General features: G+C 45.1%; 2 protein-coding genes across 6 annotated transcripts in view; one reads left to right on the top strand and one right to left on the bottom strand.

Annotated features, from left to right (window-relative positions):
* Positions 1 to 14,670, top strand: part of LOC132381270 (unconventional myosin-VIIa-like) — a 137,889-nt gene that overhangs the window by 107,671 nt on the left and 15,548 nt on the right. For all 4 annotated transcript variants that reach the window (XM_059950661.1, XM_059950669.1, XM_059950655.1 and 1 more), the window contains 6 exons: positions 1,201 to 1,356; positions 2,057 to 2,162; positions 2,244 to 2,357; positions 2,853 to 2,940; positions 3,027 to 3,133; positions 4,264 to 4,449. In XM_059950661.1, coding sequence (XP_059806644.1) covers positions 1,201 to 1,356; positions 2,057 to 2,162; positions 2,244 to 2,357; positions 2,853 to 2,940; positions 3,027 to 3,133; positions 4,264 to 4,449 — 757 coding nt within the window. The remainder of the gene's footprint in view (positions 1 to 1,200; positions 1,357 to 2,056; positions 2,163 to 2,243; positions 2,358 to 2,852; positions 2,941 to 3,026; positions 3,134 to 4,263; positions 4,450 to 14,670) is intronic.
* LOC132381319 (LIM and senescent cell antigen-like-containing domain protein 1) overlaps positions 3,840 to 14,670 on the bottom strand; it is a 337,779-nt gene continuing 326,948 nt past the window's right edge. For both annotated transcript variants that reach the window (XM_059950700.1, XM_059950693.1), the window contains exon 11: positions 3,840 to 3,920. In XM_059950700.1, the coding sequence (XP_059806683.1) occupies positions 3,875 to 3,920 (46 nt within the window). In that variant the 3' untranslated portion in view covers positions 3,840 to 3,874. The remainder of the gene's footprint in view (positions 3,921 to 14,670) is intronic.

Below are 14,670 nucleotides of genomic sequence, written 5' to 3'. Positions count from 1 at the left end.
AGGATGAGAGGGGACTTGATAGAGGTCTACAAGATTATGAGAGGCATTGATAGGGTGGATAGTCAGTACCTGTTTCCCAGGGCACCAATAACAAACACCAGAGGGCATGTGTACAAAGTTAAGGGAGGGAAGTTTAGGGGAGACATCAGGGGTAAGTTTCTTACAAGGAGGGCTGTGGGTGCCTGGAATGACTTGCCAAGGATGGTGGTGGAGGCTAAAACATTAGGGGTATTTAAGAGCCTCTTGGACAGGCACATGGATGAAAGAAAAATAGAGAGTTACGGGGTAGTGTGGGTTTGGTACTCTTTTTTAAGGAATATACAGTTGGCCCTCCTTATCTGCGAGGGATTGGTTCCGGGACCTCTCGCGGATACCAAAAAACCCGGATGCTTAAGTCTCTTATTCAACCTGTCTCAATGTGGTGGACCTTAGGACCCAGTGGAACCCCAGACCTTATTTAACCTGTCTCAGTGTGGTGGACATTAGGACACAGTGGTACAGCTCTGAATCTGCAGTGTTTCTGTTCACGAAAATAATCACAATCACAATTGAAAATAAAGGGGAAATAATTAAAGAGATGAAACGCCATCGGTCATCGGAAAAGTGTTAGGTTACAGTCAGTCAACAATCGGAACTATTTTAAAGGATAAAGTGAGAAAGGCCCTGCCCCGATGAAAGCTACAATTATTACTAAGCAATGCAGTGGTTTAATTATTGGAATACATACATTTCTTAAGTGTTTTATATGTATAGAATGGTAAAATATATACTATATACTAAGACAAACGTTTGACTAACTGACGCAAAATAATACCGGATGTGCCTGTTCTGACTGACTTGGTAAGAGAACATCCGATTTTTTCCCATCCCGATCCACGATACCCCACGCACATCCTCCCGTATACTTTAAATCATCTCTAGATTACTTATAATACCTAATACAATGTAAATGCGATGTAAAATAGTTGTTATACTGCATTGTTTAGGGAATCCTGATAGGAAAAAAAGGCTGTACATGCTCGAACAAGTGCTGGAAGAGCATTTCCGGGTTTTCTCGCTTTGTGTTGGTTGAGTTCGTGCATGCGGAACTCGTGGATAAGGAGGGCAGACTGTATGGGTCGGCACAACATCGAGGGCTGGAGGGCCTGTACTGTGCTATACTATTGTGTTGATAGCCTCCCATGTTGTTGTAATTCGTAGGTACAGCATGGACAGTGGCTGGCAGCTGCTCTGGCTCTGCACCGGGCTCTTCCCTCCCAGCAGCATGCTCTTCCCTCATGTGAAGATGTTCCTTGAGAGTCGGCCAAAGGAGCAGCTGTCGGCAGAGTGTATTCAGAGACTAACAAAGACTAAACGGTACAGTAACTGGTCTTTACCCCGCTCTGTAAAGGTAGGAAACCCACCCACCTTGTGTTGAAGATAAGCTATCCCTGTGTTAATAATGGTGTGTCCTGAGGCTGAGCAAATCAGGCAGTGCAGTAACTTCACATAGTCTGTCTTCACTTAGTTTGCTCTCTGGTGATTACAAGAAATTGTGAGCGTGGGATGGATTTCCGGTCACACCGACATCCTTGTGCCTGTTTTAAATAGTTGAATACATTTGGCCATTCAAATCAGGAATGTGATCAAACTGGATGTGTGATCCACATCCCTGTGTGTGTAAGAGCATGCATGGAAATCTGTTGTTAGTGTATGAGTGGGTGTCTGTGTGACTGAGTGAGCATGTGTGTGTCTGTAACTAGGTCTGGAAATTTTAAGTGTATATTTGTATTAAGGTATCTGTATATCATTGAATGGAAATATGTATGTATGTATAGAGTGAAATCAGATATGTGTATATTATTCTGGGTGTAGATAAATGTGTAAGGGTGTGTGTGTGTTAGTACGTGTGTATATATTTGTGTGTGTGTGTGTGTTAAAGTGTCCAGCGTGAGTCCAGCACAAACTCCACTTGTAAGTACATCAGTCCACCCTGTGGCACTATGTTCCCCAGTGGTGAAGACTTGCCCTGCTGAGCTGTGTAGAGTGAATGTGCAGCTGTTGTCTCCGCCGACAGATGTGGAGCTCGGAAGAACCCACCACATGTGATGGAGGTAGAGGCAATCCAATGCTGGAACACCAAGATCCTGCACAAAATCTTCTTCCCTAATGACACCAACCAGGTGAGCATCAGCCCAGGCCCACTGGCTGCTCTGTGGACCCTCAGACTCTCCATCCCTTCTCACCCACTTCTCCTCCAATAGGCCTTCGAGGTCCATGCCAGCACCAAAGCAAAGGGCCTGTGTGAGACCATCGCCAAAGAGCTGGAGCTGAGCTCTCCAGAAGGACTCAACCTCTTTGTACAAGTAGAAGATAAGGTAAGGGCCATCAGTGCCTGACCCTCATCCTCCCAATGACACACTTACAGTACAAATAATGTTTCTGCACAACATAGTGAGGTACCCATGGGGACTCTAATTGCCCATACTCTAACTGTTACCCATGGGGACTCTAATTGCCCATACTCTAACTGATACCCATGGGGACTCTAATTGCCCATACTCTAACAGTTACCCATGGGGACTCTAATTGCCCATACTCTAACTGATACCCATGGGGACTCTAATTGCCCATACTCTTACCCATAGGGACTCTAATTGCCCATACTCTAACTGTTATCCATGGGGACTTTAATTGGCTAAACTTTATAAGCTACCCATGAAGGCAAATCCCTGCCTCTTCCTTGTGGCATTGATCTGCTTCACTCCCTCTAGGTTTCCCTATCGTTTTTTCACACTCTGATCCATAGTGGGGCTTAATTGCAGTCCATATCACTGGACCCCCCCTGAGATTTCTGTCCCATGTCTGTTTAGGTGATCAGCATCCCAGAAGGAGATTTCTTTTTCGATTATGTGCGGCAGGTGTGTGACTGGGTGAAGAAGGAAAGGTGTACACCGGAAGGTGAGTCTTGTGCCAGGGTTCTGGATGTTTCCAGAGTCCCAACGTCCTTAGCTGGAGTCAGAATGTGTTCTGCTGTTGTGTTCCAGGACTGGCTGGGTCAGTGGCATACAAGGTGCTCTTCCTGAGGAAGCTATGGCTGAACGTGGTTCCTGGGCGGGACCTCAAAGCAGACATCATCCTTCACTTCCCACAGGTGAGTGGGACTCGTGAAAAGCAGCAGTGACCAACATGTCTTCAGCCATTCCTTGACGCTGCACAAAGAATCCTAGCTTCCCTGTGTGAGCCACAGTGAGTCAGCACTCTGGGAACATCAATAAAATTTGCTGAAGGAGAGTTGAGAGTGTGGGCATTTTGGCCTCACTGGTCATTGAGTACTAATGGGTTGTCCTGAATCCACTAGGCACATTCTGACCCATTCTGTTTCTATATCATGTTGGCTCCATTTTACTCACCCTACATGAATATGTAGCTTGTCAGACAATCCAGCAGCTTTACCATGAGCACGTCTTTGCCTAAACCAAGAAAGTCTACACAATGTTAACTATCCCCATTTTGACTCATCTTATTACACACATTCCATTTGCTCCACACATCTCTCCCCACATCTCTCCTACTGAAAAATACCTTGTGTTTCTCCTTTCCCAGTTGTTAATGTGGAGGCAGTTTCAAGGATCCACTACGTGAAACTGAAGACACACATTGCAAATGGACACATAAACTATCTATTTAAAAACGAACAGTGACGCATTAAAATAGTGTTCATCTAAACTACCCTGAACTACACAAAACCAAAATATTGAACACTTAGTTATCCTTTAACTTAATGAGTACTCCATTAAATCTTCCTAAATTAGAACTAAGCTTGCTACAAATGAATACTGAACTAAACAAATACCAGGGGCGTGGGTTGCATCTATGTCTTCAATGCTCTTTCTCAATGGTCCTTTAGCACTGGTTGCGATTTCAGCCTGAAGCTGGCCCTGGAGACAAAGAAAAGAAAGAAAGGAGTGTGAACCTCTCACAAGTACTGTTCCTATACCTCAAGGCACCCAGAGTTGGAAACTGGTGCCATGGTGCACAAACCAACCAATGGGAAAGAGCAGCCACATCCTTTAAATGGACCAATCATCAACTGATACAGTAGAAATGGCTTTCGACTGGCAAATAAGCCAACCCACCTACAGGACACCAGTTCTTATGGAGAGCCATGGACTTAAAACATTGTCTGTTTCTCTCTACATGATTGTTGTCCAATTGCTGAGTTTTTTTTGCACTTTCTGCTTTGACTTGACATTTTGACCCTCTCTTTTTCTCAATGCCAAGGAACTTCCAAAGTACTTGCGGGGTTATCACCAATGCACCAAAGAAGATGCCATCCAGATTGCTGCATTCCTGTACAAAGTGAAGTTCGACAGTGACAAATCTCAGTTCCACAACATTCCCAAACTACTGAAGGAACTGGTTCCTCAGGATATGCTTCGGATAATGTCTTCTGAGGAATGGAAGAAGGTATTCCAGGAGTTTATTGAACTTGTTAATGAATCATTAAGTCTACTATGGGACAAATTGTTCCTTCTCTACCATTGACCTACCTTATTACCATTTTCCTGCACTATCTGTATATCCCCCAATTCCCTTATTCTACCTGTCTTTGTATTGAATGAGCCTAATCACCAAGTTTCCACAGACTTCCAGGATAAACAATCTCACGGCTTCACCAATCTCCATTTAAAGAAATTCCTCCCCATCTCCATTCTCCTGAATGTCCAGCCCCTCATTTTCAAATCCTGACCCTGGCCGTGACACTTTAGCCAAGGGAAATGTCTTCCTTGTATCTAGTAAGCCAAGCTCTTTAACAATCCTCTATTTTTGGTCAAGATCTCTTCTCATTCTTCTATACCCCAGAATACACAGTCCCAGTTGATGCAATGTATCCTCCTGTGGCAAATCCATTGCCTCAGGAACCAGGCTTGTGAACATTCTCAGTACAAGTTACAGTCTCATAGAGTCATGAAGTATTACAGCCCATCTAGTGCATGAAATTATCGTTCTAGCTGGTCCCATCAACCTCCACTAGGACCATAGCCCTCCATACCCCAGTTCAATTCTGATAATCCACTATCCAACTATTTTGAAATCCCAATAGTTCATCATTTGCCACCGGGTGATATTTGCCATGCCCCTTTGAATGATTGAGCCACATTTCCTACCCTCACCCTAAACTCATGGGTTGCCTTTTTGTTGACCATGTTCACTGAAATGTTACTGTGTAACATCGTAAAAACAAAGTTGCAATATTAATAAAATAAATCTGATGGTGCATAAAATCTGCTAATCAGGCACTATCAAAGGCTTGGGTGTGCTGGATTAGTGAAGATTTACTGTGGTATGCATTTGTATTGGATGTTATTGCTATGGAAACAGTAATCCATATTGCCTTTCCACATGGACCTCCTGGGTGTGGGCTCACTGCTTTCCTAAGACTTGGCTGTGTCTGCCTGTGACTGAGTTCCTCACCCCTGTTCATGACAACCTTCAGTGATTGCATTTCACAGACTTAACTGCTGTTAATAGTTCAAGTCACCAGTTACTAGACAGTTTGGCTCTTTAACATTTGGAGGTAATAAGATGTAGGATGCAATTTGGCGTTTTGGAATGGGGGCCTGCAGACACCAGGGTGGGTGTGGTGGACGGAGGGCTGAGAAAAGGAGCTGGAAAATAAAACTATGGAAAACATTTGTTAGGTTGGGAGAAGTCTGGTATTAGGGTGCTGTAGACGATCCAGCATGTATACGTTTGTGTGTGCACAGACACGCTCACTCAGACACACTCGCACAGACATACTCACACAGATACGCTCACACAGACACTCTCTCAGGCACTCACACTCACTCACACTCACAGCGCTTGCATGCTTTCTCTGTCTCGCGGGCTCTCTCGTGCACTCTCTTTTTCTCGTGCGTGCACACACACACACACACACACACACACACACACACACACACACACACACACACACACACACGTGCGCAAGTGCAAGCTCACATACTCTATGCACAAACTCTCTTTCTCAAACCCCCTCCCACCAACAATCCCCCACTTTCGCTCTAGTCCTTTTTTGAAATCTGCCTCAATTACCCTCTCTCACCCCTCCCTCACTCTCCTCACTTCTCTCTTCATTCTTCCTTTCTCCCATCATCCTTCTCATCACTTCTCTCACTATTCCTCTCTCCCGTCACTTCCCATCCTCACTCTCCCTCCTCTTTCCCTTCCTCCTTTTGCCGTTCACTACCCCCATCTCCCCCTCTACTGTCACTTGCTCTCTGCTCTCCTCTCTCTGATCTCTCCTCACCCTCATAGACCTATCTCCCCCTCCCACTAGTAACAGAAGGTGAGACACAAATAGCCTGGGAGTTAACACAGACCGACCACCCTCCCTCTCCTGTAGGAGAACCGAACACTCACAGAAACTTGGGATGGTGCATCTTCCAGGAGAGGTGTGACTAGTTTGTGGATACAGAGAGGTCCTGTACCTCAGACCCTAACAGGCAGAAGGATTTTGAAGCTGTCCATCTGTAGGATGAAGCCCACCTCAACAAATGAAATGCAATGGACACTAGAGACTGCAGAAGCTGAAATCTGAAGCAAAACCCCAATTGCTGGTACAACTCAGAAGGTCAGGCAGCATCTGTGGAGGCAGAGGGATGGTCAATATTCAAGTAGAGACCCTGCATCAGGGCTGAGAAGGGGGCTTTGGTCAATATAAACAGGTGAGAGGGATGGTTGGTAGGTGATGGGTGGATCCAGATGAGAAGGGAGGTGATGAGCAGACGAAAAGGATGAGCTAAGTGGCTGCTGGGTGACAGGAGCAGCACAAAGCTAAGAAACAGAAGATCCTTGTAGCTCCCCAGAAATAACACAAACAATAGGAAGATAAACCTTGTGGGTAAATCTCTGCCTTAACTAGTTGATAAGCATGGAACCAGGAGAGTGTTGTTGACCATCCAGCTCAACAGAGTCTGATGGAGGAGCCTCCTCTCCCCTGGTAGTAGTTACCATCCCAGTAACTGAACGGTGAAAATAATTCCGTTGAAAACAGGACTCTGGAACATTTAAGAGCTTACAAGAACTCCGAAGTATTACAGTGTGAGATCAAGAAGTTAGTTGGTGACATGAAACTCAAGGAGTGAGTTGCACTATCTTGAACATTATGCATTTACATGAAAAAACAATCCTAAACTAACTTTCCTCCATCTAACATTGCTGTTCCTCTGGACTGAACCAATGATGAGCTGGTCCAAAACTGATGAGTGCAGCCTCCGGGCCCAGAGCGAGCTTACACTGAATCATCATCTGATCCAGAGAAGATGGAGTGGCTTGCACAATAAGTTGCATTGTGAGATGGCTTGTAACAAGATAAAGAGAGTAATTTGGGCTTCTGTTCAAAGGATAGGTATATGGTGAGGAAATGATTATGTTTAGGTGTCAGTAAAACTCTGTATACCATAGAAATCAGAAATTAAAATGGAAAATGTTGGACATACTTAAGAGTTCAGGCCATGTCTATGGAGAGAGAAACAGAGTCACCACTTCGGGTTGATAGCCTTTCATCAGAATTGGGAGAAGGTAGAAAAGAAGCAAAAGTACTAAGGAGAAGGTGGTAAGGGACAGTGAATCAGAATTTTTAGAATCACAAAGGAAGGGTGTGACTCCACCACTCAGCCCTTCCAGCCTACCCTGCCATTCTATATGACCATGGCTGATCTACTCAGTCCACATCTCCTCAATTCCCTGGTCTTCTCAGAATCTATGTACTGTGTCCTTAGTTACCCCCACTAATCCAGATTCCACAACCCTTTGGGGTAGAAAATTTCAGAGATCCACACCCTCTGTAAAAAGAAACTCCTGAATATCAGTATTAAGTGATGGCCCCCAATCTTATAACAATGTCTCTTTGCTTGAGACTCTCCTGCTAGTAACACCATCTTGTCCTCTGCAAAGCAACATCTCTTCAAGATTTTATCATTTATTTTTGTTGTTTCAATAAAACGATTCCTTGTTCTACTAAGATGGATAAATAATAAATCGAATTTCTTCAGCTGTTGGTAATAGTCCCACCCTTTCATTCCTTATGTCCACAGAAATGGAACGGAACAAAATCTGGAATGCCAGGGATGAGGAAGAAAGAGAAATGTGGCTGATGATCTGAAATTGTCACATTTGATGATGAATTCAGTGGGCTGTGTATGTAAAAAGTCAGAACATGAGGTGCTGCCCATTGAGATTGTGTTGAGCTTCATTGAAATAATGTACAGTATGTCAGAGGTAATGTTAACATGTAGATGGGATCCGTAGTTCAAATGCAAGGAATCTGAAAGCTCAGGGTCACCCGTGGTCTTTTCGGCTTTGCTATCACCCAGTCTATATTTGGTTTTCCAGTGTAGAGGGATACATTGAGAGCATGAGATGCACTATATCAAATTGGAACAATTGCAAATTTACCTGCTTCGCCTGGGGAGAAGTTTGTGTGTCTGAATAGGGGAGGAAATAGCTGTTGCTCTCCTGCTGTTAGAGTCATAGAAATAAGAAACACAGACAGATGCCCAAATCACCAAGATACCATAAAACCATAAGACATAGGAGCAGAGTTATGTCATTTCAGCCCATCGAGTCTTCTTTCTCATTCTATCATGGCTGATTTATTGTCCATTCTCTTACTTTTCTCCCTTTAACCTTTGACACACTTACTAATGAAGAACCCGGCAACATCTGCTTTAAGTATACCTAATGACTTGGCCTCCACAGCTATCTGTGGTAATGAATTCCACAGTTTCAACACCTTCTGGCTACATTCCCCCTCATCTATGTTCTAAAGAGATGTCCTTCTCATGAGTATGCACCCTCTGGTCCTGAACTCCTCCACAATAGGAAACATTCTCCCCATATCAAATTTATCTCTGCCTTTCAATATTGGATAGATTTCAATGAAATCTGTCCTCCTTATTCTTAAATCCAGTGAATACAGGCACAGAACCATCGAATGCTCCTCTTACATTAACCCTTTCATTCCCCTGATCATTTTCATAAACCTCCTCAGGACTCTTTCTTAGATAAGGGACCCAAAACTACACACAACACTCCAAGTGAGGTCTCACCAGGGCCTTATAAACCCTCAGTATTACATATTTGCTTTTATATTCTAGTCCTCACAAAATGAGTGCTAACATTGCTTTTGCCTTCCAACCTGCAAATTAACATTTATGGAATTGTGCACAAGGATTTCCAGGTCCCTTTGCTCTTCGGATTTTTAAATTTTCTTCCTATTTTGAAAATAGTCCACTTCTTTATTCTTTCTACCAAACTGCATGACCATACACTCCCTATACTATATCCCACTTCTTTGCCCATTCTCCCAATCTATCTAAGTACTTCTGCAGACTCCCTGCTTCCTTGACACTACCTGCCTCACATCTTTTATTTGTATCATCAGCAAATTTGGCCACAAAGCTATCAATTCTGTCATCCAAATTATTGACGTATAACGTGAAAAGGATCTGTACCATCACCAACCCCTGTGGATTAACACTAGTCACCGACAGCCAAACAGAAAAGGTTCCCTTTATTTCTAGGATCTTTCCAATAATACCATGGGCTCTCACCTTGTTTAGAACCTTTATGAATGGCTCCTTGTCAAAGGTCTTCTGAAAATCCAAGTAAACAACATCCATTGACTCTCCTTCGTCTATCCTGCCTGTTATTCTCTCAAAGAATTACAACAGATTTGTTAGGCAAGATTTTTCCTCAATGAAACCATCCTGACTTTGGTCTAATGTGTGCTTCCAGGTACCCCGAAACCTCATACTTAACAATTGACTCCAACATCTCCCCAACCACTGAGATCAGGTTAACTGGCCTATAATTTCCTGTCTTCCATCTCCCTCCCTTCTTAATGATTGGAGTGGCATTTGCAATTTTCTAATCCTCTGGAACCTTTACAGAATCTAGTGATTCTTGAAAGATCACTGCTAATGCCTCCATAATTTCTCCAGCTACCTTTTTCAGAACCTTGGGGTAGTCCATCTGGTCCAGGTGACTTAACTACCTTCAGACCTTTCAGCTTCCCGAGCACCTTCTCCTTAGTGTTAGAAATTACTCTCATTTCTTCTCCTGACTCTATCAAATTTTGGCACACTGCTTGCATCTTCCACAGTGAAGACTGTTGCAAAATACTTATTATCTTTGTCTGTCATTTCTTTGCCCCCATTATTACCTCTCCAGCATCATTTTCCAACAGTCCAATATCTACTCTTGTCTCTGTTTTACATTTTACATTGCTGAGAAAAATGTTGATATCACCTTTTATGTTATTGGCTAGTTTACCCTCATACTTCACCTTTTCTTTCTTTATTGCTTTTTTAGTTGTCTGCTGTTGGTTTTTAAAAGGTTTCCAATCTTCTAGCTTCCCACTGATTTTTTGCTAAATTATATGCCTTTTCTTTTGCTCTTATGTTGTTTTTAACTATTCTTGTCAACCATAGTTGCTTCTTCCTCTCTTTAGAATACTACTTCTTTAGGATGCTTTTATCCTGCAAATTCTGATTGCTCCCAGAAACTCCAGTCAATGCTGTTCTGCCATTTCTCTACTACTGTCTCCTTCACTTTGTCCACCTCCTCTCTCGTGCCTCTGTAGTGCCTTTACTCTACAGTTATACTGATACATATAATTTTAGCTTCAACCCCTCAAACTAGAAGGTGCAAACTTAGAAATCTACCTAAGTTAGTCCCATTTGGGCATATTCCTCTAAGCCTTTCCTGACCATGTATCTATCCAAATATACATATTTTTAAAAAGTTGTGTGAGAAGGAGAAGTCGTCAGTGGAGGTGGAAGATGGAGCCAAGGAGTTGCAGAGTGATACTTCTGGAATGCAGAAAGGGGACAGGACTAGAGGTAGGTCTGGTGGTGGGATCCTGTTAGAAGTAAAACTAGAGGGGATAATGGTGCATTCAATGTTGTATCTGATAGAATGGGAGGTGAGGACACTGCCCTGGAAGGAGAGGCAGTGAAGGCATAAATGGGTAAAAGTGAAATGAAACAGAGTGAGTTGAGTGATCTGTCAACTACGGTGGAGGAGAAACCATGGCTGAGGAAAAGTGGAACATTTCAGATTTTGAGAAAACCCATCTGTTGCTTCTGCTATTCGTTAAATACAAATTTCAACCTTTTAGTCAGTTGGTAAAAGATCCTGTTCCAGATTTTGGTGTAGACTTTATCCATGTGAACAGACTTTCCTCTGTAGGATGTAGTTGTTCTGTCAATGTGTACCTCTTCTACACATTAAATCGCACCAAGCATTGATGTGGGTCCTGGAACTGGTGAACTGCCACTCATGAAAGAGGTTGTTGTCTTCTGGAAAAGAATCTTAAGATGAAGTCCCATTGAAATTTTAAATTACCCTCTTAGAATTGTGCATAAAGTTTTAAGAGTTTTAAATTTTAAAGGGATACATGACTTAACATACTGACATGGTTTGTAAAGGATTTCAGCATACGTGTTGAATTCTGTTCATTGACCTGTTCAGTATTGCGTACTGAGCCACTTTCATTCTGATATGAAATATATTGGAGAGTATATACCGTACTTAGAAAGTTCACAAGAATGATGTATGTGGAGTGTTTGATGTTTCTGGACCTGTACTCAGTGAGTTCAGAAGGATGGGGATGGGGGGAGCTTGGAGCTTCTGTTGCTGTTTCTGCAGCTCTGAGTTTCTATGGGATGGTGGTGCTAGCCGCATGCCTAACCCTCCTCCTTTCACAGCCGGGTTTGGCACCTTCCACGCCAGTTCTTTTGAAACCTACTAAATACTGAAACGCCTAGAAAGAGTGGATGTCAAGAGGATGTTTCCATTAGTAGCAATGTCTAGGGTTGAAGGATACAGCCTCAGCAAAAAGGGACATGTCTTTGAAACCGATGTGAGGAGGAATTTCTGTGATGATCTGTTGAATTTGTTGCTCCAGAGGGCTGTAAAAGCCAAGTCATTGGTAGTCTTTAAGGCAGATTTTGATAAGTTCTTGTTTGTTAAGAAGTTTAAAGGTTACAGGGATCAGACAATGGGGATGAAAACAAATCAGCCATGAATGAAGCAGACTCAATGGGCCAAATGGCTTAATTCTGCTCTCATACCTTCTGGTCCAGTCATAAATCATGGAGACAGACTCTTTGACCCAACTTGTCCATGTTGACTGTGATATTTGGGTGGCAGAGTGTTGCACCTGGTAGAGCTGCTGCCTCACAACACCAGAGATTCTGATTCATCCAATCCTCTGGCATTATCTGTGTCTCCCTGTGAGCTTCTAACATGTGCTCCGGTTAACTCCCACATTCTAAAGACGTGGGTTGGTAGGTTATTTGACCACCGTAAATGGCCTTCAGTATGTAGATAAATGGTAGAAACTGTTAGGATGGGGGGAATTGGTTCTGCACGATGCTCCGCAACATTTGCCCTGCTCTCCACTGAACTGTTGAGGCTGTGGGCCTGCTCCAGGCTCAGGGTCTGAAGGCTCTGTCACATTTGCTCCACTGTGTGATGAACTGAGGATGAGGCTGTGGGCCTGCTCCAGGCTCAGTGTCTGAGAACTCTGTGACATTTACTCCTCTGTGTGATGAACTGAGTTGAGGCTGTGGGCCTGCTCCAGGCTCAGTGTCTGAGGGCACTGTGACATTTACTCTGCTGTGTGATGAACTGAGGATGAGGCTGTGGGCCTGCTCCAGGCTCAGTGTCTGAGGGCACTGTGACATTTGCTCCTCTGTGTGATCAACTGAGGATGAGGCTGTGGGCCTGCTCCAGGCTCAGTGTCTGAGGATTCGTAACATTTGCTCTGCTGTGTAATGAACTGAGGGTGAGGCTGTGGGCCTGCTCCAGGCTCAGTGTCTGAGGGCACTGTGACATTCACTCTGCACTGTGATGAACTGAGGATGAGGCTGTGGGCCTGCTCCAGGCTCAGTGTCTGAGGGCTCTGTCACATTTGCTCCTCTGTGTGATGAACTGAGGATGAGGCTGTGGGCCTGCTCCAGGCTCAGTGTCTGAGGCCTCTGTGACATTCACTCTGCACTGTGATGAACTGAGGATGAGGCTGTGGGCCTGCTCCAGGCTCAGTGTCTGAGGGAACTGTGACATTTGCTCCACTGTGTGATGAACTGAGGATGAGGCTGTGGGCCTGCTCCAGGCTCAGTGTCTGAGGGCTCTGTCACATTTGCTCCTCTGTGTGATGAACTGAGGATGAGGCTGTGGGCCTGCTCCAGGCCCAATGTCTATGACATTTGCTCCGCTGTGTGATGAACTGAGGATGAGGCTGTGGGCCTGCTCCAGGCTTAGTGTCTGAGGACTTGTGACATTTGCTCCATTGTGTGATGAACTGAGGATGAGGCTGTGGGCCTGCTCCAGGCTCAGTGTCTGAGGACTCGTGACATTTGCTCCGCTGTGTGATGAACTGAGGATGAGGCTGTGGGCCTGCTCCAGGCTCAGTGACTGAGGGCTCTGTCACATTTGCTCCGCTGTGTGATGAACTGAGGATGAGGCTGTGGGCCTGCTCCAGGCTCAGTGTCTGAGGACTCGTGACATTTGCTCCACTGTGTGATGAACTGAGGATGAGGCTGTGGGCCTGCTCCAGGCTCAGTGTCTGAGGACTCGTGACATTTGCTCCTCTGTGTGATGAACTGAGGATGAGGCTGTGGGCCTGCTCCAGGCTCAGTGTCTGAGAGCTCTGTGACATTTACTCTGCTGTGTGATGAACTGAGGATGAGGCTATGGGCCTGCTCCAGGCTCAGTGTCTGAGGGCACTGTGACATTTGCTCCACTGTGTGATGAACTGAGGATGAGGCTGTGGGCCTGCTCCAGGCTCAGTGTCTGAGGGCACTGTGACATTTGCTCCACTGTGTGATGAACTGAGGATGAGGCTGTGGGCCTGCTCCAGGCTCAGTGTCTGAGGACTCGTGACATTTACTCCACGGTGTGATGAACTGAGGATGAGGCTGTGGGCCTGCTCTGGCTGCTCCAGGCTCAGTGTCTGAGGGAACTGTGACATTTGCTCCTCTGTGTGATCAACTGAGGATGAGGCTGTGGGCCTGCTCCAGGCTCAGTGTCTGAGGGCACTGTGACATTTGCTCCGCTGTGTGATGAACTGAGGATGAGGCTGTGGGCCTGCTCCAGGCTCAGTGTCTGAGGACTCGTGACATTTGCTCCGCTGTGTGATGAACTGAGGATGAGGCTGTGGGCCTGATCCAGGCTCAGTGTCTGAGGGCACTGTGACATTTGCTTCTCTGTGTGATCAACTGAGGATGAGGCTGTGGGCCTGCTCCAGGCTCAGTGTCTGAGGACTCGTGACATTTGCTCCTCTGTGTGATGAACTGAGGATGAGGCTGTGGGCCTGCTCCAGGCTCAGTGTCTGAGGGCTCTGTGACATTTGCTCCACTGTGTGATGAACTGAGGATGAGGCTGTGGGCCTGCTCTGGCTGCTCCAGGCTCAGTGTCTGAGGGCACTGTGACATTTCCTCCACTGTGTGATGAACTGAGGATGAGGCTGTGGGCCTGCTCCAGGCTCAGTGTCTGAGGACTCGTGACATTCACTCTGCAGTGTGATGAACTGAGGATGAGGCTGAGGGCCTGCTCTGGCTGCTCCAGGCTCAGTGTCTGAGGGCACTGTGACATTTGCTCCGCTGTGTGATGAACTGA

This window comes from Hypanus sabinus, chromosome 2, assembly GCF_030144855.1.
Source record: "Hypanus sabinus isolate sHypSab1 chromosome 2, sHypSab1.hap1, whole genome shotgun sequence".
NCBI lineage: Eukaryota > Metazoa > Chordata > Chondrichthyes > Myliobatiformes > Dasyatidae > Hypanus > Hypanus sabinus.
The sequence above is the reverse complement of the archived record's forward strand: the minus strand, read 5'-3'. Positions and strand labels throughout refer to the sequence as shown.